Consider the following 25,018-nt stretch of genomic DNA (forward strand, 5'->3'; position numbering starts at 1 on the left):
GCCACTATACAACCTACTCATCTATCTTTGACATGCATTAACCCATTTAGACCTGTAGGACGATTCTACAAATGCCCCCCTCCCCCCAGAAGCAAAGATTCGAGTTAAAAACTTTCGCTCTGACATTTGCGCCACATTTTCACGATTAAAAAAAAAATAGCAGATCTACAAGCTCATAGCGTGGCACCGAGTGCCGCGCTATGAGCTTGTAGATCTGCTATTTTTCAATAGCTAAAGTATGCTTAAAGGGGCATTCCACTCATTTTCAACATTTTACTATGTCATTAATATACCTTAGAGCTGCTGTGTGGAAATAATAAAAACGTCCCCCCATTCTGTGTTTCCTAGAACTGTAAGTATGAAAAAAATCATTAACATGGTGAAACACATCTTGATGACATCATCAAGATGTGTTTCACCATGTTAATGATTTTTTTCAGATCTCCAGTTCTAGGAAACACAGAATGGGGGGGCGTTTTTTATTATTTTCACACAACAGCTCTAAGGTATATTAATGACATAGTAAAATGTTGAAAATGGGTGGAACGCCCCTTTAAGTTAAAACACCAAAAGGGGTCGAGCTTTTATCTCAAAAGCGGCTCAGCAAATCATAACCAAAACCAATGCTAAAACCTGTCACTGTACCTATGGATTGAAAGTCTTGCATCAAAAAGTAGCACCATTGTGAATATATGGGAAATGTATTGGAGAGAAAAACAAAACAGAGAAGAAAGATACTGCATATATTACATTATAGGTTTAAAACATCTACAGTTTCTAAATATTTATTTAAGCAATTCTGCATAACCCAAGCCAGTTATAAAGCATTTACTGCATGTAGGCCTACTGATCTTACAGAATAGCACATAGGGACCTATTTGGCATGGTGTCTTATGCCTTGTGACATATTTATTTACGCATTATTTTTTTATCATTCTGAAAAAAGAAAACATTTTAAAATAACATATATAGCTGATTTACAAGCTCACAGCGATTCACTGTAGATTGGCTATTTTCAGTATTGTAAAATGTTTAAAAAAAATAAAGCCTAATAATATTAGCTATAAGGCATATGATGCAGTGCAAAATAGGGCCCATTATCATTACTTTAAGCTTTGTTGGAACAAGTCAATCTGAATATAAGCTCAACAAAGGTTGAGTGCTGTATAGTACAGCACAGCAGTGCCAAATTTGTTTCATTATTATTTTTTAGAAAGCTGGCCTTGGTTAGGTTTTGTAAATAAAGTGGATGCATTCGGAGTGCTGATATCAGGAGATATTGGCACACATTAGCATGCCTCTCAGCCAGTCACAATGCAAGGTCATGAGTTAAAACTAACAAGAACACATAGCATAATGGCCTGGATTCATTCATTTTCAGTACACCTATAATTATGACCAATAAAGGTTCCACACTTGACAAAAGAGAAGCTCTGAAATTACTTAAAACATACGCTTTAATCTCATACGGTGCCTAAATGACTTTAAGACAAATGTATCTTTCTATCAAGGTTAATCCATAGCAACAAATTTGAACTGTAACAGTCAAGACAACCAATCAATCATACAATCAGCACCCCAAATGCAACACAATGCATTTGGCAAGTATACAGTATAAATGTAATACCCAACTCCCTCTACGACACTGCCACAAATGTCATTCCTTTACACACAGACAAAAACACCAGACCTGTACAATGTGTTTTCACTATAGGATTTCTACACCTGTACATAAAATATTAATTGAGTAAGCAATTTTCAATATTTTCAGCTCTTATACAAATGTCACATTTGACGTGGTTAAGAAACAGTGAACCCTCTTGCTGTTCTGTTATAGTCCTTAGGTTCCTCCTCCTTGTTTTTACGCCCAATCAGACCCATCTCAAACACCGTGCTCATTTTTGTGACTGGTCTCGACGCCGCCTCTCTCAGTCTCTTGGCATCGAACCTGGGACTGAAAAGGAGCACGGGCAGACGATGAGCGAATGTCGGGATGTCTGTGTCTTTTGCCTCGTCCGGTTTCTCAGCTGGTCTCTCCTCCTTTGTGTCTCCCTCGTCTTTACTTAACTCGATCTGGCGCATGATCTTTTCCTTGCTGGAAAACATCCCAAAAAGGACGGCATCCCACATCTGGGGTGCCTTAGCGCCATCTGCACTCTGTGTCTCATCCTCAGCGGCAGATTTATCACTCGGCTTCTGTTCATCCTTTTGATCCTTTTGACCTTCACTCTGATCATGCCCGGTCGGTTCTTTCTGAGGCTCTGCTTCTGGAAACTTGGGTTCCTCTTGCTCCACAACCATGTGTTTCTTGAGGCGACCCCAGCCACTGAGTTTAGATTTAGCTCCCTTTGGCTTCAGAAGTGCTTTAAGAAGAGGCTCAGCTGCCAGGGGTGAGGCGTCCCCTTCCTTCTTCGCTGGAGAAGGCACAGCTGAAGCATCTTTTTCATCTTTGACTTTGTCTTCGTTGACTGTTAAAGCAAGTGCTTTAACAGTTGAAACCTCAGCTGGTAGGGTTGACGTTATTGGCTTTGACTCTTCTGCCTTTGCACTGGTTACAAACGTAGGTTTCACTGACTCTTTTTGTTGAGAGGCACTGGTTTGTGTCTCTGTTTTTGCTACCGATTCTGTGGTCTTGGCTGTGTCTTTGACTATGGGTTTTGATTTGACCATCAGAGGCACTTTAATATCACTTATGCTTACTGGAGTGGTCACAGGTTGCTTTGCTTCAGGTATCTTTGGTTTTGGGATTTGCTGAGTTGGTGTTGTCGTCCTCTCTTTCTCAGGAGGTTTGACGTCCACTTTCTCTGCTGTGGGAGATTTCATTTCTTGCAACATAGTTTGTTTTTCGGGTGTTTTTGCAACATGACTTGTTACTGGTCCTGCGGTTTTGGGGACATCTGAAGCTTGTGAAACGACAATGGTTGGAATCACCGGCGCTGGGGTATGATCTACAGCTATATCTTCCATTGTAAATACCTCAACCAAAGAAAGTGTTTTCACAGGTTGGGTTGGCTTTACAAGGTCTTCTGATATTTCTTTCTCGGTTTCATCCTCTTCTTGAGTTGGCGTCCTAGCCCTGGATATACCAAATGCTGGCGTAAAACTTTGGATTCCACCAAAAGCGACATATTCAGCTGGTGTCAAACCGCGATACGTGGAGGTTGGTGTTTTAGGTCTTTGAAAAGCTACAGACGATGGCCCTGAGGGTAATGTTCCATAATATGGTGTCCGTGGTCGTTGATATCCTCCTATTGGTACACCAAATGCAGGTTTTGGTGTGGCATTTGTTGGAGTCTTGGGTCTTTGATATCCTGTTGGCACCACCACTGCAGGTTTTGGCGTTGGCGCCACCACTGCAGGTTTTGGCGTTGGCGCCACCACTGCAGGTTTTGGCGTTGGCGCCACCACTGCAGGTTTTGGCGTTGGCGCCACCACTGCAGGTTTTGCCGTGGCATTTGTTGGAGTCTTAGGTGGTGGATAAGCAGCTGGCAAGGGTGGGGTCTTTGTGAAGTCGGTCACTTGAGCTTGCTGTTGAGCCGATTCTGGCTTGGAAATACGTACTTGAGTTGATTCAACTGGTGCCATGTCTAAATGAATATCACCATTTACAGTAATCTTTGAATTTAATGTTGTTTCGGTGATTTGAGCCTCTGTGCTTTTCACACTTTGGGAAGTTGATAAACTGGCGTGAGTAGGAACAGGCGTTGATGCTGTTGGTTGCTCTTTTTCTACCAGCACTAGTGACACTGCAAATAAAAGAGGATTGGGTCTTGATACTTCAAAGATCGGTGTTGCAGCTCGAGTTCCGTATGAAGGTGTCCTAGGCCGCCCGGTCGGAGTTCTTGCTCTACCGAAGTCGTAAGTAGGTGATTTAGCCCTCTTCACATCAGATGTCACAGTCAAGGCTCTTTTGTTTTCAGACGTTGGGGTTACAGATCCGTTTGCTTCTGGTGTAGGTGTGGTGCTTCTTTTGACTTCTGATGTAGGCGTTCGACTCCTGGGATCTGTGGCTGAGCTAGGAGTTTGACCTGTTGGTGTCGCACCTCTTTTGACTTCTGACATTGTGATCACAATTTTTACTTCAGGCGTCGGAGTTATGGCTCTTCTTACTTCCGATGTAGGCGTCTTACTTCGAGGTACGGTACTTCCAATAGAGGTTAGTCCAGTCATATCGTACACCGGTGGCGTCCTAGATGGCTCGTAATATGACATGTTTGCGGTGTAAATCCTAATCTGAGGAACGTCAAACATCGGTTTGGGCGATCTTGAAGTTTCCGTCGCTATGAATGTCGGACGAGGACTTTTGGGTTTCCCAAGTGGGACTAACACCGTAATGGGTTTCAGAAAGGTCTCGCCGCCCGATGCTATGAAAGGACGGGGAAGTGGGCTTCTAGGTGCCATTTGTGAGGCAGGAGAAGGGGCTACTATTGTCACCTTAACGGGAGGCCTCGTCACCTCGGGCACGAGTGTCGTGCTCGTAGCTGACCCTGGAAACGACGGGACTCCAATCACATAAGACTGTTGTACGTGAGAGGACAGCGGCATCACGTGCTGGGGGAAAGCCGACGACGGGACGGGCACCGGCTGCGGCGAGAACCTGCTGAATCCGGCACGTTGCGGATAAGGCGACTGCACGTGTTGATACAGGGGCCTGACCGTGAAGCGTGGGGCCTGAGGCTGTGTCCCTCCATAATAATAATAAGGTGTTTCGGGAGTTCTTGGCGGCGTGGAGTGGTCACTGTGTTCCAGGTCAGCGCTCGCTTCGTTCACAGGAGAGAGACTTATGCGGAACGGGGCGGGAACGTGCGTTATCTGAGGGACAGCTTTTTTCTTGGCAGATTTCTTGAGGAGTTTCTGAAGACGTACATTGTCCTTGCCAGGCTTGGGCAGCAGAGGTGGAGGACGGTACTGCGGGTACAGCAGGTTGGGCAGCGTGATGCTACTATAACTGACAGCCATGACCACTTCAGCCCCCTGGGGAGGGAGAAAAAAATAAAAGGGCAAGATTATTATGCTGAAATTCAAGAAGATGATCTTACATTATATATCTTTGTGTTGTTCAGTTAGTTCTGACCCAAGCTATCCGCCTAGAACGTTATCATCGTCAACAGTGGAGCGGTGGTGGCTCAGGGGTAGAGTGGCTGGATGGTAACCGCAAGGTTGCCAGTTCGAAGTGTCGAAGTGTCCTTGAGCAAGACTCTGAACCCCTAATTGCTCCTGATGTGCATGAATGTGTGCGTGAATGGGTGAATGTAATGCACAATCTATTCTACAGTATGTAAAGCGCCGCTATATAAATGCACCATTTACCATTTAACAGTCTCAGCAATGCTGAATATATATCTATCTGGTACTTTTTCATTTCAAGGGCTCCTAGTTTGACATGCATATAGCCACAGACTCAGATAGCCTCCTCAGAGGGTCCATTTGGACAACTGTCTACAAAGAAATGTCAATTTGGTTTCTAAATATCAATCATTTAGCTCAGGGACCCCCTGAAACCCATTCAAGGACACTTGACAGTAGCCTACATCTTTAACATTTTTCTTTTATTTTCAGACCTTTGCCAAGACGATTATTGAAGAGTTGTCTTCCCGTCAGATGGTTTGAAGATGTGGCCCGCCCATCCACCCACCCAAATAAACCCTATTTAGCATATCATGACAACTACCAGAAGCACCTCTTGTGAAACATTTCATATGGCTAAATCATTATTTTCTGCCACTTTCAGTGCAATGCTTAAAGACAAAAGGGATGATTAGTTCTCTATAAACAAATCATGTCCAACTTCAACAGTTTTCCAAACACATTTTGCTCCAAATGGTTTGTGATGTGTATATATTATATACTGTATGTGACTGTGACAATGCTTTTTTTTCCTTTTCTTTTTTTTACTGATTATTGTTTTTGTTGTTCTTGTGGTGTGTTTTTACACCAAGTATTTGTTTATGCTGGTGTGGTGAAAAAGTCTCAAAAACCAAAATCATTCTTTTACCAGTTGCCAAATGTGGAGGATTAATTTGTTGCTGTCGGGCAGAAACCCTTTTGTGTTTTTTTTCCATAAATGTACGCCCTACTTGACCATATAACAGCCCTATGTACGCCCTACTTGACCATATAACAGCCCTACTTCACCATATAACAGCAACATGTACGCCCTACTTGACCATATAACAGCCCTATGTACGCCCTACTTGACCATATAACAGCCCTACTTCACCATATAACAGCAACAATACGCCCTACTTGACCATATAACAGCCCTACTTGACCATATAACAGCAACAAAAGTAGCAGGTTTACAAGCTCAAAAGGCGGCGTGACACTTGTAGAATGATCTGCTACTTTTGCTATTTTTTATATAAATCCTGAAAAGTAACAGATTTTAACATGTGAGGTTTCCACCCGACAGAGACAAATTACTTTAAGTGCCCCGTTCAAATATCATACAAATGCCATTATTCTGTTTCCCTGTATTACTGCAGTTATAAGTGTTAAATTGATCTATCTTTTTTACGATTTGTATTTATGCAACACAGGCCTTGAAAAGAATTATGGGTTTCACCAACAAAAGCCTAAGTAGAGAATATTACTTAGATTTCTGTTGTATGACATCATGCATAATCAATACACAAGCATGATGTAAACTTACTCTACGCATACTGTTATGTTCTATGTTGTTCTTTTTTCAGTAATGTGATCTGGTGCCTTCCAGCTATATTTATGCTCTTAATGCAAACATTTTCACCTCAAACACAAATAGCCTATTTTTTCTTATTTTATGTGTTTATATAACTCCATTTTCTTAAATAAATTAAAAGCATTTTCTACTTTCATTTGCATTGCTGTGTCATCTATGACTTTGTGCTTTGTTAGTTTCTTGGCTTCTTGGCGTTTGCTCCTTAAGCGTTATTTATAGTCTGGATTTTTGGTGGTGAGGTGACCACCGAACTACAACATGACGTCACGAGCCGCAGTGAAGAGCAAACCACCACTCTGTTTTTACTCACCACCGCTCAACGTTATTTCAGCTCCGGTGGTCACCTCACCACCGGAGCGGTGGTCACCTCACCACCGAAAATCCAGACTATGAATGAGCCTTTAAAGGGAAAGAGGTTTGGGTTGGGCTTGTCGTTATGTAACTCCAAAGGTGGACAAGAAATCTCTAATAATTGCTCCATTGACTAGAAATTGATAATTCAAAATGTTCCTCGTTTACTTATATTGTATGGTGAAACAAGTTAACAACTATATCAAAGTCACTCTTTTAGCACATAAACAAACACAAACAAAGTAATAATATAATATAGAACATCACAAAACCTGCCAGTACTGGGTTTTTGTTATGTTTTTTTGTGGCTTTCGCCTTTATTTTATATATTTTATGGAGGGACAGACAGTAGGCTGACAGGAAATGTTGAGAGAGATGGGGGGAAGAAATGCAGTAAAGGCCGTCGGGATCTGGAGTCGAACCCGCGGCACACTGCCAGACTGGATTACCAGCCAAGGTGCCTGGACCACTGAGCCATGGACCAGGACAGTACTGTTTGTTTTTAAATACAAATGACAACTTCCTATTGATTTTACTATTTGAAGAACCATATCTGCAGATCCAGTCCTAATAACTATATTAAAAACCAATAGGGAGTTCACAATTTTATATAAAGAAAACTACTGGGTTTTGTGATATTCTACATCAGAATCATCTTTCTTTGCATTCGATCATTTATGTGTTAAAAGGGTGACTTTGAGAGCTGTTTCGCTGCACAAGTCAACGAGGAGCATATTTTGAATTATCATTTTCTAATCAATGGAGCAATTATTTTAGATGTCATGTCCACCTTTGGAGTTTCATCATGAACAACAAACACACAACAAAGTACAGTACACACACACACACACACACACACACCCCCCCCCCCCCCCCCCCCCCCCAGCTGGAAGGGTTCCTTGGCCTAATTATAGGCTGATAGTCGTGGAGATGCCTGTCAGCCAATCACTTTGCTCGGTTTTTATTGAGAACACTTCATTACAAGTAGCGTCACTTTTCACACAACAATAAATCAATTGCCCACATTGTACTGCACATCATAAATACTCCTTGGACAACAAATATTACATTTTAGAGCTTTGCAGCTGTTTAACTGGCATCAGAATGCCAGTTGGTAACTGGACCACACGTTTTACATGCAGGTCAAGTTTCAGGGTTAAGCCTCATTTATGCTTTGTCGTACAACACAGCTGCGTAGCCGGACATGGCCCGATCTGCAAGCTCACACCGCAGCGTGTCGGCTATGCTTTGTGAGCTTGCAGATCGGGCTATTTCTAGGCATCTCTCCATTGTACGACAACGTATGAATGAATCAGGTATTACAGTTTCAATCATAGCATGACAAGATCTTCTGTCAGGGCCTACTGGCAGGACTGCTAAAGACCTGTTCTAGAATGGAACGTGCAACATCTGCTGTATCGCAGGAAGAACCAATAGTAACATATTATATTATAGCTCAGCAATATAATCCTTAGCTTATTTTTAATGGTGTAAATATAGTGAGCAAAACACGGCCCCTGGCTGAGGTCTGTGTATTCCAGTTTAATATCTGTGTCACACCACAGAAATATAGGCCAGCATAGGGTCCTGTTTTTAAAGGGCCCTCACTTCCACAGCAAGAAGACAGGCTGGACTGGACTCTCACAGCCTGACATATGAGAAGAAGAGCTCCTCCCTTTTAAGGCCGTGGTAGGTTAGGTATTTGGAGCACCTCCAAGAAGCAAGTTCAAAAGAGGAAAGGGTAATAATAGCCCCGGTAATAAGATGACTCTGTGGCACAATGGCCTCGGGTGTCACACACCTTTGAGCAAATGGAATCCTCCCCAAAAAACCATCCACATGCCATGGATGCTATAAGACAGACAACATCCCCTGATGACCTTCCATTCAATATCACAGGGACTTACCAGGTAGAGCTTATTGCTGGTGGTAAAAGAAACACCCGGAGAGGGTCCCCCTTGAGGCGGCAGGAGAGAAAATGTATTGTAAATTAAACGCTTCAAATCAAATACATACAGGAATCTTTGCTCTAGTTTCTTTTCATCATTGTAAAATAATATCGAATAAGCAAGCAATACCATACATAATTGATCTTAATTAAGTCATAATTTGTATTCAGTTTATTCAAATGTGTTTTTTAATCAATGGCAGCAGAAAGTGTAATGGAATGTGTAAGCTCAAGGTGGTTTTACGTTGCACTGAATATCTCCCTATAGCTTTCCAAAGACATGACAAAATAGCTGAGAGGTTTCAATGGGGCGGGCTGCGGGATTTGCCGTTCGACACCTGTCGCTTCCCTGCCAATCGCATAACTTCCCGGTCGAATACTAAGACAAAAATGTTGAATTGTGCTGCGTTGTGTTTACCTGTGTGATTTGCTGCTTTGGGGGCGGCCGGCTGCTGCCGCCTGCTAGTCCCAGCCCGGAGTGTGTCAGAGCGGGAGGCTCATGTTGAGCTCCCAACTATACCCCCTCTTCCTACAAATGGACGGAGCCGTCTCCATGGCAAGTCCAAAAATAAAGTCTGAGCCCTTTGCTCAGAATTGCTCCAGCCGTGTGACAGCACACAGCGACCCCTCAGTGAGACAGGGGGTGGTGGCCACCACGGCACCCTCAGATAATCATGAGTCCACCCTAGGGTGGGTGGTGGGTGGGTGGCCTGCGTCTGTCTCCCAACAGGTTGCCGGCTGCCCCCTGGAGGAAAGTATGAGACCCGGTCACGAGGTCTGTGAGAGACTGTCAGGAGGACCCCCAGCGTTGGTTCACCGCAGCTGCAGAAAGTCTACGGAAACAGAGCTGTGGATAAATTGGTCCCACCCTAAACCCTTCTCGCTGGAAAGTGTCGACCCTAACCCTAACCCTAACCCTAACCCGTGTAAATTAGTAACACTTAGAATACCACTGCAAGAAGCAGGAAGAGAAAGCCATTGGTAGTATAGAGAAGATCCTCTGCCTATATTTAAATCCCGGAGCCGTTGCGCAAAGACCCGCCCGGCAGCACTGTTTAATGAAATGTATTTGTGTGTATTTTTTGTTGAATTACTCATGACAAAGTTGTAAAAGTCAACAGTATGTAGGCCCTATATCCATAAAACAAGCAAGCAGCACGCTAGCAGACAATACACTAGTTCTGTCTTTCAATCATTTTATTATTATTGTTGTTATTATTATTATATTTTCACAATCTGATACGCCGGCTACTTTCTAATGTTTTGATAATTTGTGCGACAGATGTATGCATATGACGGAATAGAGTTTCATGTGAGTTTCATGCTTAGACTATAGTGTATTTAATTAAGAAGAAGATGATCAGGTAATGTAATTGTGAAAATAATAATAATATTAAAATGATCGAAAGACAGAACTAGTGTATTGTCTGCTAGCGTGCTGCTTGCTTATGTTATGGATATACATACTGTCGACATTTACAACTTTGTCAACAAAAATACTTATACACGCACAAATACATTGCATTAAACAGTGCTGCCGGGCAGTGTTGTTTTTGTCGACTAAAACTAAGACGAAAAATGTTCGTCGACTACCTTTTTTCACTGATGAAAACTAAATGGAAACTAAATGAAAATTAAGCTATGATGACTAAAACTAAGACTAAATGTTTTGGCAATTTCATCAACAGATAAAAACTAGACTAAAATGTTAGGAAGGGACAAGAGATCCAGTGTAAGTCATTTCACACTTGGTTGTATGCTGAAAATAGCAGATCTACAAGCTCACAACATGTGATCGGCTATTTTCAGCAAGTGTAAAATCAGTCATTACGACGGCATCAAGGCCAGTTGACTGACAGTTGATTTGACTAAATCAACTGTAGATTTAGTCGACTAAAATCTTATGATATTTAGTCGACTAAAACTAGACCAACTCTAAAACATTCCAGGTGACTGGACTAAAACTAAGTGAAAACTATTCAAGAGACTATGACTAAAACTAAAATCTAAATTTGCTGCCAAAAACAACAGCGCTGCCGGGCGGGTCTTTGTGTACTCAAGTACAAATATTATATATTTCCAAAGTAGTATTTCCAAAATGTCACTACTGTGTCTCTACTCCACTAAATCTCAGAGGCAAATATTACACTTTTACTACACAATTATTTGACAACTTTAGTTACTAGTTACTTTATAGATTTTGACTATTATTATAAATTAACATAGATTAACCACTTCAGCTCTGTATACTGTACATTTTGGCCATTTGAAAATAGCAGATCTACAAGCTCACAATGCCTCACGACGTGAGCCATTGTGAAATTGTTAGATCTTCTATTTTCAAAAAGATTTGAAAACTTGTGAAATGGTACATTTGCATAATGATTCTACTTTAGTACTATACTTTTTAGTACATTTTGATTACCAGACTTTTACTTGTAACAGAGTATTTCTATGTTGCAGAATTGATACTTTTAATTTCTATGTTGCAGTATTGATACTTATTGATCGAATACTTTACTGATCAGAAATGTAAACAGCAACAGCATCAGTGTTGATTTTGTCGACTTAAACTAAGACGAAAAATGTTCATGACGAAAACTAAATGGAAACTAAATGAAAACTAAGCTATGATGACTAAAACTAAGACTATATACTGACAATGTCATCAACAAATAAAAACTAGACTAAAATGTTAGGAAGGGACTAGTGGACAAGAGATCCAGTATAAGTCATTTTACAATTAGTTGCATGCTGAAAATAGACAATCTAAAAGCTCACAACGCGTCGCAGCGGGCTTGTAGATCGGCTATTTTCAGCAAGTGAAAAAAACAGTCGGCATCAAGGCCTACCAAAATACATTTTGTTCGACTTAATCAACTGTAGATTTAGTTGACTAAAATCTTATGATATTTAGTAGACTAAAACTAGACTAACGCTAAAACATTCCAGAATGTGACTAAGACTAAATGAAAACTATTCAAGAGACTATGACTAAAACTAAAATCAAAATTTGCTGCCAAAAAAAACACTGAACAGCATACATGGTACAGTATGTAAGACATTAAGGCTAAAAGGATAACACAAAAAACTCCTGGGGACTTCCATTGTGGTCCCATGTATTCAATCAATCAACATAGCATGCACAATTCACACAATAATACATGTCATCAACAAATACAAACACTATTATGTACAAAAGATATGGAGACATTACATTTACCTCCCCTTGCAGTCTCCTGATAGATGTTTTTTCAGGCCAATTTAGAAAATAACCAATTTTCTGAAAAACCTCATGTTTCTATATCAGTGGTTCTCAATATTTCATGTCAAGTCCCAAAAGTTATATGTAATAGGCCGCCGACCCCCATCTGAAAATATGTTGTTCCAGGGACCCCCCTGGAGCAAAGATTTGAGTTAAAAACGTTCGCTCTGAAAGAATATATATTCAAAGATTTGTGCCACATTTTAGAGCTTGTAGATCTGCAATTTTTCAATAGCTAAAGAATAACATAATGCTTAAAACACCAAATGAAGGGTGCCACATTTTAATAATAATAATAATAATAGCTTGAATTTATATAGCGCCTTTCATGAACCCAAGGACGCTTTACAAAATGTACCAACAACAATCAAAAACTATATGCCATAAGCCTGAGAGAATAAGTGTCTTTTCAAGGCAGCCTTAAAAGAGTCCAGTGTTGGAGCATGGCGAATCTCTATTCGCCATGAATTTTGGCGTAAAATAAGAATTGTCCCAGGTTTGTTCTAAATTTGGGTGGTACCAGATCATGGTCGCTCCCATAGTGTTGTGGCTGTGGGTGTCAATCACATTGGAGAAGCAGTTTGTAGGTTATTATGGCAACGGGATGTTCTTACACTGTACTAAAAAGCTCTTTGGATGCAACAAATATCAGTCTTTCACTTGCAAAAGTGCAAAAGGTGACATGGTGAAAATAAAGTTGACAAAGTGTCCTCAGACCATCATCAACACTGTTGTTTATGGCCTGTCATGCTTTGTCTCTCGCACCTGTCCTCAGACCTATAGTAAGCCTTGAGGTTAGAGCGCAAACCTTTCTTCTGTCTTTTTGGCCAGTTATATTAAAAACATGCAACCTTGATTTAAAACTATTCGGAACAACGTTGCATACTGTGAACTCTGCAAACGCACATACATACATGCACGCACGCACGCACACACACACAAATACACACACACACACACACACACACACACACACACACACACACACACACACACACACACACACACACACACACACACACAAAGACAGACAGACAGACAGACAGGCATAAACAGCTTAAAGGATGACTCCTGTGAACCCTAACCCTAAGATGACTCATCGAGCCACACGCATTTGGGGCAAAGATACAACTCAGGTTCCCGTCCTGCTTTGACCGCGCATCAACGTATCATACATTTTGTTTATACAAGTATTGCCAACAACACCTCTATGACGTCGCAAAGACACACAACTCAGGTTTCTGTCCTCCTATGACCGTTACCATGCATTATGTTTATGTTGTCTCCTACACCTCTCTATGATGGCTTCCCTGATGTTTGTGTCTTTACAGCTCTAAGACCCTTGGGAAAAAATGTGCTTGCCTAATGCCGTGGCAAAAATAGCTAAGGCTCCACAACTCGAGCCTCCGGCCATACCACAGGGTCTATCCATCTCCTTATTAGACGTCCCCCCTCCCGGCCTCGCCTTCCAGCAGCTCCTTGGCCAATGGGGAGCCTGCCTGTATTGGGTGTCAGTATAACAGAAGAGATAATCAGGGCGGTAAGTTTGCAGAACCTTACAGCAGTCTCAGTCTCTGCCGACAGGGAGCTCACGTCTTTCACCCTTTTCTCAGGTAAGAGTATATGAGAGAGAGATATATAGGGTGTAACTGAGAATGAGTGTGTCTGAGAAAATGGCTAAGGCAAAACAACTAAGCTAAAGTACAGTGTTATATGAGCCCCTGCCCGGCCCAGCAGCTGAATCCACGTGTTGTAAAAAAACCATCGCCACTGACTCGGATCATTCTGCTTAAAAGCAGAAGCTGCTCCACAGTATTGTTTGAGGTGAAGGACCCAGCATGGGGTTGGAATACAGTTGTTGAATTATCGAAAGGATTTTTGGAACATATGGGGTTTACCCAGAGTGCATAGGGTTTGTGCGGATGGTCACAAAGAATCGATACAGACCGATCTCAGCTTTGTTGCAATCAAATTGTGCTCATTGATAAGGAATTTTGGTTGAATATGTGTGTGTGTGTGTGTGTGTGTGTGTGTGTGTGTGTGTGTGTGTGTGTGTGTGTGTGTGTGTGTGTGTGTGTGTTTGTGTGTGTGTGTGTGTGTGTGTGTGTGTGTGTGCGCGTGTGTGCGTGCGTGCGTGTGTGTGTGTGCGCGCCTGCGTGCGCCTGCGTGCGTGCGTGCGTGTGTTGGCTATGACACCTTTGACATTGCTGTCTAAAAAGATGAAAGTGACATTGTTTTGTACTTTGACAATCGGACGTGGCATCAGATTTCAATCACCCAGCTGTGTGTCATCAGAGTGGGATTTACAGATAAGCCTCTGATTCACAGCTATGCAGCGGAGACAAGATGGTCCTTGTTCTTTGATTATGTGACAGCTACGAACAGTCAGCACTACTGTGTACAGTAGTGCTACTACAACATGGCTTGGATATTTGGACATTGTGTTTTCCGTTTTAGATTTAGTTTATTTGTTCTGGTTAATTGGTTAATTGATATTGTTGGTATGGATGGTTATTAACTTATAACCTGAGGGTGGGTGGGGCATGGTTGGCATACCGTCAGGATAAACAAATATACACAGGCTCAGCATACAGTCAACACACTGTAGCCTCTCATTCAACAGCCACCAGCATTACACGGGAGAATGAATGAGGACATCTGACTGCTATTTGAAAGATTTTATTTTCTAAATAATTATTTTAAATTGCTACTTTTTATTGTTTTGTTTATATATTTGTCTTTTTTTAAAGTTTTTTTTACCTTGAAGGAAGTCAATAGTAGCCATAAGGGGGGAGGAGGGCGGAAGGGTGGGGGTCTGAAAAGAAAATGATTGAAAGGCCCAAGTGTGAGCGATGCCCAGATAAGGACTGCATGGAGACTTGGAATTGTGGAGACTATTCCAAGAGAAAGAACCTGAGATGCATCATCTGTGCATCTATTGAAACAGGATCCTAGGGCCCGCGTCCTGGAGGTATCTGCAGCTGTCTTGTTTGGAAATAGTTCTGATGCGAGAAGCCTTCGCGGGGCCCTCACACTAATGAGGCTAATGGGTTACCCATGCAAGCCTCTCACCATTTATAAATACACATTTCATTAGCGATTACATTTTAAATTCACCTTAAAACACTATACGATCAATGTTCAAGACAAACAAATAAAATGTAATGCTATAAGAAGAAGGTATAGGAGGTAAAGGCTGTTAAAGAACGTATATATTAGAGAACGCTATGTTCTTGGAAGCTAAAACTCTTTAAGACCTTCATTAACAAATGGAAACATGGGGTGGGTTTGGATCACGACCTTTCCAATGACCTCCTATTTTTTTTTATGTATGGCTAAATGAATCTCACGCCCTGGGTGGTGGCAGAGAGAGAGGCCGTTTGGCACAAAGCTATGTTTGGTCGACTTCTCACTTACAAGTTGAGAAGCAGATTCAGGTTAGGGTTCAAATTTCTGTTGAATACTTGAATCTAATTCTAATTATAAAGTCAGATATTTCTTTCATCTCCTTAATGCGTGAGCATCATCGTTGCCAATGACAGCAACACTTCAAATTTAAAAAAAATACTCTCTGAACTTAAAATATATATATACCCCAAAACAAAAAGGTTTGGACCACAGGGTGGTGTTATAGGGGCACTTGTGGGGGAGTGGGGGGCCATTCTAGAACTTAATCCTGTGCTATAAATAGTGTGACTTGAAATGTCTCCTCTCTTTTGCCCTCTCTTGTGCGCAGGTTTAAATCCCACTTGTCATCATGTCTGACACAGAAGATGTGTAAGTATATAATAAAACAAATAAAAATAAAAATCCAAATTTCCATCTAAAAATGCTGAAATGTAATTCAATATTGGTGAGTAGTTCTGACCGTTTTCTAAATATCCCTTTCTTTCTTTTTGTCTTACAGTGGGGGTAAGTACATTATATATTATCATTACTGATCTTCAAAGATAGTGTAGATACAGTCATCATGCACAATTATTGTCATTATACAAAAATGTATTTGACTTTTAATATCAAAATGTTTACCGAAAATGTTGCCTAACTGATTTTCCAATCCCCCATAGAATTAAATGGCACTGGATAAATAATTGGTCCAGGTTTGGCTTGACTCCCTGAGATTCAACACGTTACGAATAGGCTACTGCACTGTGCAGCACACACTGGATGTGAGACAGGCAGCCCTCTCACTCTATTTGCATGGATGCAGGCACCAACATTGACAACAGCACAGCGTCATTTTGCACCTGAGGCAATATCACAAGTGAAAATGATCAGGGCATAATTTTAAAATGCGCTGGTCTATTGGCAACAGGGTCCTGCTAATCTGTGGCACTGCAACTGCACAGGTCTCCTTAGCTGAACCTTTATGTGAGAAGGAATTGTACTAAAGTTATCCTAGCCATGATTCTTTAGTCAATTCACATCACAATATAATTCAAGAAATGTGAACTCTCGTCAGTTGAGGAGGACTGTATTTTGAATGCTTAGCATGGATTTCAGCCGCACCCACATTTTTTGCAGTGTTATTCTGCATAGAAATTGGGTCCAGATGAGATCTTTTGATCATGTTGTTTTGCTCCTTTCTTTTTCGGACCAAAATGAAGAGTACGATGGTAAGGCCTACAAACCTACAAACTTCAGATGATAACGCTCATGTCCTCATCTATAATAACTAATTTTGTCGGTGTTTTCCTTCATCGTGATGATTACATACAAAGTCGTCTTTGTGGCATGCCGATCAACACTAACTCAAGAAAATAAAATAAAAATAAAGGACAGACAACACAAATGCAGACTATATGTGCCTTATGTGTTGATGTTCCACTGCATTATTATGGTCAGTTGATGTAGCAATCCTGACATCTTTAAAGACAAATCTGGAGTTTACCTGGTTGTCATAACAACCCTCAGCATAGCCATTTCAGTCAAAACAGTCCGCCATAATAAATGTCCATCACTCATTGACCTTTTTCCTCCCTTTTTTTAACCTGCTTGCTCTCTTATTCGCTTTAGCGCCGCCTGGTGGCCATTACTGTGAAACAACTTGCTCTCTTAGCAAAAAAAAAACAACCCACCTCACCTCATCTCTTCATCCTTATCAGTTCTTCCGACTTACAACCCCCCCCCACCCCCCCTTCCATCTTCCACCCCCACACTATCACCTCCCACCTCCTTCATCTTCTCATCCCCCCCCCCCCCCCTCCTCCACCCCCCATGCTTCCATTAACCCTTTCATCGCCCTTCCTCTCCCCGGTTACTCCTCGCTGCATGGTGTTATGGTGGCGGTGCAGCCGTTGCAGAGGAGGAAGTAGTAGAGGAGGAAGTTGAGGTGGCCCCTGAGGCGGCCCCAGAGCCCGAGGCAGAGCCTGAGCCTGAGGCTGCCCCAGAGCCCGAGCCTGAGCCCGAGGCCGAGCCTGAGCCTGAGCCTGAGCCAGAACCCGAGCCCGTGGTAGAACCAGAGCCCGAACCCGAGGTTGAAGGTATGTGGCCTGATGGGGGTATTCTCTCATCTCATCCACCCCCTCCAGCAGCAGCAGCACCATCTGCTCCAAAGGCAGACAGACCCTTTTTTAACCCATTAAGACCAGCGAGCGAGGCCAATTCTACTATAATTCTGCGTTCTAAAATCAATAGTTCTCAAACTTATGTTGTGATTTTTCACAGTTATTCAACGTTTTTTCCAAACACTTTCAAGATTTTTTCAAAAAAATGGTTCAACAACGGCAGACGTACAAGCTTGCACAAAGTGACGTGCTGTGAGCTTGTAGATCTGCTGTTTTTGTATTCCCTAATGTATTCTGCCGCTTGGCCAGTTCCCAATTGAAAAAGAGACGCATAGTCTCAATGTGTTTTTTACTGGTTAAATACATTTTGAATAACAAACGCCAAGATCTAAAATGATACGGATGCTTTACTGGTTTTAATGGGTTAACCAACCACACCTCTATTTTTCTATACCCTCTACACTACTACTAATCTGTACCTTCCCTTCACTACTGGCCAGATTAAAGATGGCTGACGATTATGAATGTTTCTCTCGACAACAATTTGGAATTCAAAGCGCCAATTTGCCTCACTTTTGTTTTGCAAGTATTTTGTCCTTTTTACATTCATCACAAATCGTGATGCATGTTACCAATCTGACATTTTGATTCGGAAATACAGACTTTTTTTTTTAATGCAAATGCATTTCAGAACTCAACTCAAAATGCATGTGTGCCAACATTTGCCAAAAACAGAAACATAAAAGAACTAATTTGCAGTTAAAGTTTTGTGTGTTGCTATCACACACACTAAATTATTGGCCTTCCATTTTAATTTGGCCAAAATAAAGGCACTCGTTGGAAACACATTTAAATTCTCACTTTTGATATCTGTCATTCGGTGTCAACGATGTCAGCATATCAAACGCTTTAATGTTATCACTAATCATTACAATGGCTGTTTCCTTAAAGGAGACTGAATGAAACTGCTATGCACCAAAGATACTTTTATAGGGAAAGAAATTAAGGCTTTTGGAATGCGATCTTTTGTTTGTTTCTTCTCAATGGGCATAACTTGTTCCATAATAGAACAATGATACTTTGATGAGCCATTAGAATGTCTAAATACAGTAGTAAAGTCTCTGAACGTCAATTTAAATATAATTGTATCAATTCATTGATATGTAATGATTACAACATTAGCTCTATTATTACTTTACAATCCTTATTTCAACAAAGTATCATTGATCAAACACTGAAGAGGGACTAGCACTAAAGCTATAGTGCGCTAGAGAAGAAACCATAGAATGTCCTTAGCCTCACAGTAATTTTTGGGTCAAATTGACATTTCTGCCTAACTCTACTCTCCTAAACACTGCTGCTTCATTGTTCCTTATTGCCTATATGTCCTCAGAATTTTAAGTAAACTTTTTGACTTAGGCATCAATTATCTTTTAATGTAACAAGCATATTGACATAGGCAATAAGGCAGGGTAAATCAGGAGTAGAGTAGAGTTAGGCAGATATGAATAAAGGCGAGTTGTATTACTCATGATTGCCTAATTCAACTAGATGATCTTTTCTGAAAACCTTCAAAATATGACTTAGGCCATTATGCTAGGAGGCTAACGGCGTGCAGCTCTCGCTGCCATGCTAATGCTGTTCATTCTGCTCTTATTTTCAATGCTTGCTGCATGCAGAGGCCATTGAAGAGGAAGGTATGTTGATTAAAACTTGGGTGAATTTGGTGTGTTCATTCTGGTTTGGTCTGTTGTTTCTGGTAAGGAGGGAATGTCTGCTCTGCTGGGCACAAAATGTCTGTCCAAAATTATATTTGTCTGTTATTTGGCTACACTCAAATTACCATAATAGGATATCAATACATTTATTTAATTATATATGTATTAGTTTCCAAAGGAATTTAGTTTGACAAAGGCGGAGAAGAAGGGTGAAAGAATAATGCTAACAAGTCCTCGTCGCGCCTATGCCGTAGTAGCGCTGCCGCGCCAATAACCACAAGAAAGCTCTCCCTCTCATGACTTATTGCTTAACTATACAACTTTGCATGGAATGGTTTCACCTACATGTTCCAAAATGGACATGTGTTACCTTGCCTGTGAAGCAGGCTTTGGGGTCAAGCCAAAAACATGATACAAACTGTTTTTAGGTTTTTCCCAACTTTCATATATAATATATATTTAATACTTTAATAAACAAGCTGATCTGTTTTGAACGTGCCGTAGTGAACATGAAAATATAGTTACAATAACAGCCAAGACGATGTTATAGCCTACTAAATATCATATTTGTTTGTGTAAATCTGCGTGTCTAGTAGTAGTAGTAGAGTTTTGATATTTTGTTGATTTTTCCTAACTCCTTCCTTCACTCGAAAGCCCAGGCAACGATTTGTATTATCTCATTTTAACATATTGTGTTTAACTTATAGTATAGCACTATATCAAACAACACAATCTAGTGTGCATCTCTAACCCAGTAACGTGTACTTGTTCCCCTTCTTCGTTTCGTAATGAACAGAGGAGAAGCCCAAGTTCAAGTAAGTTTAACTTCTCATGTAACCCTGCATTGAAATGATCTCCACCACACATTTCAATCTTCTGTCATTTTCCATTATTGCTTTCGTGAATGTATTCATGGTAAGACATCGATATATTTCATTTCCCATAGAGCACCTAAGCTTCCCGACGGTGATGCAGTCAACTTTGATGTGAGTAGACCTCAGAGGGGCTATTCACCTTATTCTTGGCTCTTCTCTGTGGGGCGGCCACCATTGAGTTTTCCCGCTGTGTGTTGCTGTGTGCTATCTGTTCATAATTCTCCTTAGTAGGCCACTGCACGTGTAATAATAAAATATAATGGCAACACTGGTAAACACGAAAGCCCTTGATATGCCCTGCCCCTGATAGAGTGGAAATGGTGCGCGTGGCCAGGAATAAGGTGAATATTACTGAATCCTGTGTTTTCCAACGGGATTGTGTCTGGGATCTCTCGGGCATTGATGGTGATGGGGTGTGTGTGTGTGTGTGTGTGTGTGTGTGTGTGTGTGTGGTTCTAATGCTCCTTTGCCTCTGGTCTGTGGCCCCCTGCAGGACATCGCAAAGAAGCGCATGGGAAAGGACCTGCAGGAGCTGCAGGGCCTGATCGATGCTCACTTTGAGTGCAGGAAGAAAGAGGAGGAGGAGCTCATCGCTCTCAAGGAGAGAATCGTGAGTTTGGGTTGTTGTGCCACTCTGTGGGAGTGTGAATTACAGGATTCAAATAATAAAAGAAAATGGCTGCTACTTTACGTTAATTTACGAGAAGAAAAAAATAACGAAAAAAGTTAAAATATGGATATATGGATAAGAATGTTGCAGTGCATCAGTGTATCAGAGTATCTTGGGATATTATATTTGACAAAAATAAAATAGAAACAACCCAAAACATGTGAATAACATGTGAGAACAAATGTAAAAAATATATTATATCACTAAGATTTCCTCAGTAATAAAAACTGACTACTGAGAGTGGAGACAAAACTCCATTATTTTGTCCATTCTCACAGTTAAGATAGAGCCTGAACTGAACTGAATTGAATCCCTTGTGCGTGGAAATTAAATGATTCAGATTGTTGGTAGTTCTGATTCTGTGGATGCAACACCTTTCTGTCCGTCTGCAGGAGAAGCGTAGGGCAGAGAGGTCAGAGCAGCAGAGGATCCGTTCTGAGAAGGACAAGGAGCGCCAGGCCAGACGTGAGGTTCGTATCGTTCTGTATACCTGCCGGGTGTCACACCAGACTAGGGTCGGGATCCTTTAGGAGTCTAACGATTCCGGTCCAAATCCAATTCCTATATAGAGGGTTCCAAATTAACCCTGATAGGTCTGTCCATTTTGTTCCATCTGTGTACATCTGTGTACAGATGGAACAAAATGGACCCTTACGGGTTCATTTGGTTCATTATTATTATTATTATTATCAATATTTTATTATTCATTTCTTTTTAAGAAAAATGGTTCCGTAACTGGTTCCAAATGTACCAATTCCAGTTCCTCAATGTTGGATGCGCTTCCTCCGGTTCCCGATCCCAACCCTAGTCATCACCGACTTGCCCCCAAACAACCCAATAGTGCTGTTGTGTTCAGAGTCAGACTGAGGTTGTGCTTACCATGTGCCGTGTGCTTCCTTCCTGAATACAGGAGGAGAGGCGCGCGAGGGAGGAGAAAGATTCCGAGAAGAAGGCTGCTGAGGATGCCAAGAAGAAGTCTGCGCTGACCAGCATGGGCAGTGCCAGCAGCCATCTTCAGAAGGTCAGTATCTATCTGTGCAAACATGCTGGAGACCATGGGGTCCTTCCGAGTTTTTCAGCCTGGCTGAAAGATGAAGCAGAGACCCCCACTACGTATTGTGTAAAGTTGTGTTGCAGAATAAACTTTTTCATAGATGCCATAGATAGATTTAATGTATAGATTTGTTTGATAGCACGATCATCAGTGTGTTGGATTCATGTATTTTACTACTACTACTTTCACTCTGTACTTTTTGGGGGGCTAAAGTTCTCCTCAGAATAGGGATACTAGGGTTAAAAAATATATATATATCCTATCACACAAAGACCCCCCTGTAGAAACTATGAGGAATGAGTGGTCCTGGACCACCAGTTGAATGAAAGTGTAGAGGCATTCCATGAATAAAACGTTGCTTTAATGATTAACGTCACCGCTCTTTCACAGGCCGACTCGAAGAGAGGTGGAAAGAAAGAGACTGAGAGAGAGAAGAAGAAGAAGATCTTGGCAGCCAGACGCAAGCAGGTCAACATTGACCATCTCAATGAGGACAAGCTGAAGTAAGTGCGATGTGATTGTTGGTTACTTACCAATACTGGCTCGCATAGGTCCTATTAATAGTTTTTAGCTTGACTTCAAATGCTAAGAATGTTATTTAGATGCTATATGATGCTGTTTGGACAGAGATGCTATAGTTTTGAAGTTCACCCGGTATAGTTTCTTTGAAGCACTATTAGCATACATTTGCATTAAAAGACATTTTGAACTTACATGATGGCATTTCGGTTCACCTCCAGAGAAAAGATCAAGGAGCTGCATGAATGGATGGTCACCCTGGAATCTGAGAAGTTCGACCACATGGAGAGGCAGAAGAGGCAGAAGTATGAGGTGGGTGTCCATCCAGGTGCTGCACAAAGATTAAACATCATAATGTTATGGTGTGACCGTTACACAATGTGTGTATACGCCTCCACATATCCGTTATCTCACGTTGGAAACATATCGTCTCTGTCGGGTCCAAAACTGTTCAAAAACATCAAAAGAAAAGGTTTGTAAAAAATGGAGATATTAGTTTTATGCCCGACAGCAACGATCTCCAAGATGTTGTACTCCTTGTATAATCTTATTGTTTTTTCACATTTCTAGAGCTGAGCCAAAATGGCCGGCACTGTAAAAGCATCCTCCTATTCAGAGAGGTTTGAGGTGTATCTGAGGTTTTTTACCAAGTGGACTTGCGATGATGAGGATGGTAATGGTTGCCTAGTGGCAGGATGAGACATCTAGAATGGAGGACCTCCACCCGTATCTTAATGCTAAATGCCAAAGATTGATATACTATACATTTCTTGTTGTTGAGTGGGGTCCCTCAGGGGTCCATACTAGTGTATTTCCTGTTTTCCATTATCGTGGGGAAAGCTTTTGCTGAAAATGGCACATGTTGAGCTTGTCAACCGGCTATTTTCTGCCGAATGTTTTCCCAGAATACGGCATGCTAGGGTTTAAGTGGTAAACAAACTATTAAAATCCACACGGTTAACACCCACAGTGCTCTATGTTGAGAATATGAACATAGATTATGAACATAGACATAACGCTCTGATGTCCTTCAGGTGACCACCCTGCGTAAGAGAGTGGAGGAGCTCAGTAAATAGTAAGTAAAACATGAGCAGGTGGTTCACAGCACCTCTTCAGATATTCATTCCTAATACAATGATGAACTCTGTGTCACAGATCTCACTCGTTTCTTCTTATTATTCTGTTTTCTTTACGCATTGTAGCAGCAAGAAGGGAGCCGCCACCCGCCGCAGGAAGTAGACAGGACCTGTCGTACCGGCTTGGAAGCCAGAATTGCCATCGTAACGGTTATCGGACATACGCCTCAAAAGTTGCAACGCACACTATGGCAAAGGTGTTGGATCAGACATTAGTAGCACTGAGCCATTGCCTTTTGTTTCTGTGTTACATCCCCTAAGGAGCCATTAGCATGCTGTTGTAGGAATATCCGCTCTTCCCGCTTTGATTTGGGCTGTTGTTGGTTCTCAAATATTTTTGTAAATAAAGTGTGACACTTCAAGCCATGTCTGTAGATCTGTTATTATTCAACCCTTAATAAAGATCAATATTTCTATAGCCATGTACTTTTAAAGTCATTTGTTTCAACACTGTTTGCATTCTAATTTTAAAAAGGTGGTTAAAAACCATTCATAAACGGTCTATATTCTGATATTTGCTATAACATAAGTGTTTAGCTCTTGAATAAACAGGAAAAAAAGCATTTTCAAGTGGGTAGCCAATTTACTCCAATCAGGAGAGCGTAGCTTAAATTTTAGTTTTCCACTTCCAATTTTGTCTGCTCATTTCTGTGTCCTCCACTTCCAATTTCACCTGTTTATACTGTATTCTGTATGAGTTCTCTCTCCTGATTGGATAAAATTGGTATCCCTTGGAATGTATTTTACTGGAGACTCACTGTTACTGAACAAACACTAGTCTATAGCAATGACTACTTATTTTAACAAAGAAAATATCACTTACTGCACCCTAATTTTAAAGAAATTAGACAATTACTGCATCAAGGTAATCAACAAACTACACTATAAGAATAGGTCAAACTATCAAAAGAGGCAAAAAAAGAAAAGAAAGAAAATAGCTGATCTATAATCTCGTAGATCTGCTATTTTCACAATCATCTGTGGAACCGAGTCAAACTAAATGTAATGCATCATCAACTACATTCCACATGCGTGTCAGGGTGGGGGGGGGGGGGTCCTCGAATAGTTCAATTATTATTTTGGGGGTGTCATGGTCATGGCCTGAAAAGGATGAGAATTACTGATGACAGTATATGGCATTTAGGCCTTGTTCAGACCGACTGGCAACCCAAATGTGATTTGCTGTCCAGATTTGTGTCGGATTGGTTACATGCAGTCTGTGTAGATTCCTGTGTACAGCATCTAAGATTCCTGTACAGCAGGGGTGCCCACACT

At 41.3% G+C, this 25,018-nt stretch overlaps 3 protein-coding genes and 1 long non-coding RNA gene across 9 annotated transcripts in view; 3 read left to right on the forward strand and 1 right to left on the reverse strand.

Moving 5' to 3' along the window:
* lsp1a (lymphocyte specific protein 1 a) overlaps positions 1–6,836 on the forward strand; it is a 56,888-nt gene extending 50,052 nt beyond the window's left edge. For all 3 annotated transcript variants that reach the window (XM_079501515.1, XM_079501517.1, XM_079501516.1), the window contains one exon: positions 5,560–6,836. In XM_079501515.1, coding sequence (XP_079357641.1) covers positions 5,560–5,582 — 23 coding nt within the window. In that variant the 3' untranslated portion in view covers positions 5,583–6,836. The remainder of the gene's footprint in view (positions 1–5,559) is intronic.
* prr33 (proline rich 33) lies at positions 1,440–9,644 on the reverse strand. The gene is made up of 3 exons (XM_079501506.1): positions 9,418–9,644; positions 8,959–9,008; positions 1,440–4,974 (listed from the first exon to the last, which is right to left on the reverse strand). The coding sequence occupies exon 3, from the start codon at positions 4,957–4,959 to the stop codon at positions 1,801–1,803; it is 3,159 nt and encodes a 1,052-aa protein (XP_079357632.1). The 5' UTR covers positions 4,960–4,974; positions 8,959–9,008; positions 9,418–9,644; the 3' UTR covers positions 1,440–1,800.
* Positions 9,645–13,654: 4,010 nt separating this feature from the next.
* Positions 13,655–16,414, forward strand: LOC306923443. Its single transcript, XR_013790067.1, has 3 exons — positions 13,655–13,877; positions 16,001–16,041; positions 16,172–16,414. It is a non-coding gene; the product is annotated as an uncharacterized lncRNA (long non-coding RNA).
* Positions 16,415–16,561: 147 nt separating this feature from the next.
* On the forward strand, positions 16,562–24,105 carry tnnt3a (troponin T type 3a (skeletal, fast); the record flags this gene model as incomplete). 4 transcript variants are annotated; one of them, XM_079501525.1, is made up of 11 exons in its annotated part: positions 17,692–17,747; positions 19,451–19,468; positions 20,286–20,304; positions 20,436–20,475; positions 20,858–20,974; positions 21,427–21,504; positions 21,945–22,055; positions 22,479–22,591; positions 22,829–22,919; positions 23,642–23,682; positions 23,810–24,105. In XM_079501525.1, the coding sequence occupies exons 5-11, from the start codon at positions 20,876–20,878 to the stop codon at positions 23,844–23,846; spliced, it is 570 nt and encodes a 189-aa protein (XP_079357651.1). In that variant the 5' UTR covers positions 17,692–17,747; positions 19,451–19,468; positions 20,286–20,304; positions 20,436–20,475; positions 20,858–20,875. The 4 variants fall into 4 exon arrangements, with proteins under 4 accessions (XP_079357649.1, XP_079357648.1, XP_079357650.1 ...); XM_079501522.1 differs by lacking the exons at positions 17,692–17,747; positions 19,451–19,468 and adding an exon at positions 16,802–16,880; XM_079501524.1 differs by lacking the exon at positions 19,451–19,468 and having other exon boundaries at positions 17,676–17,747.
* Positions 24,106–25,018: the final 913 nt, after the last annotated feature.

The sequence above is a fragment of the Electrona antarctica genome, assembly GCF_951216825.1.
Source record: "Electrona antarctica genome assembly, chromosome: 5".
NCBI classification, from domain to species: domain Eukaryota; kingdom Metazoa; phylum Chordata; class Actinopteri; order Myctophiformes; family Myctophidae; genus Electrona; species Electrona antarctica.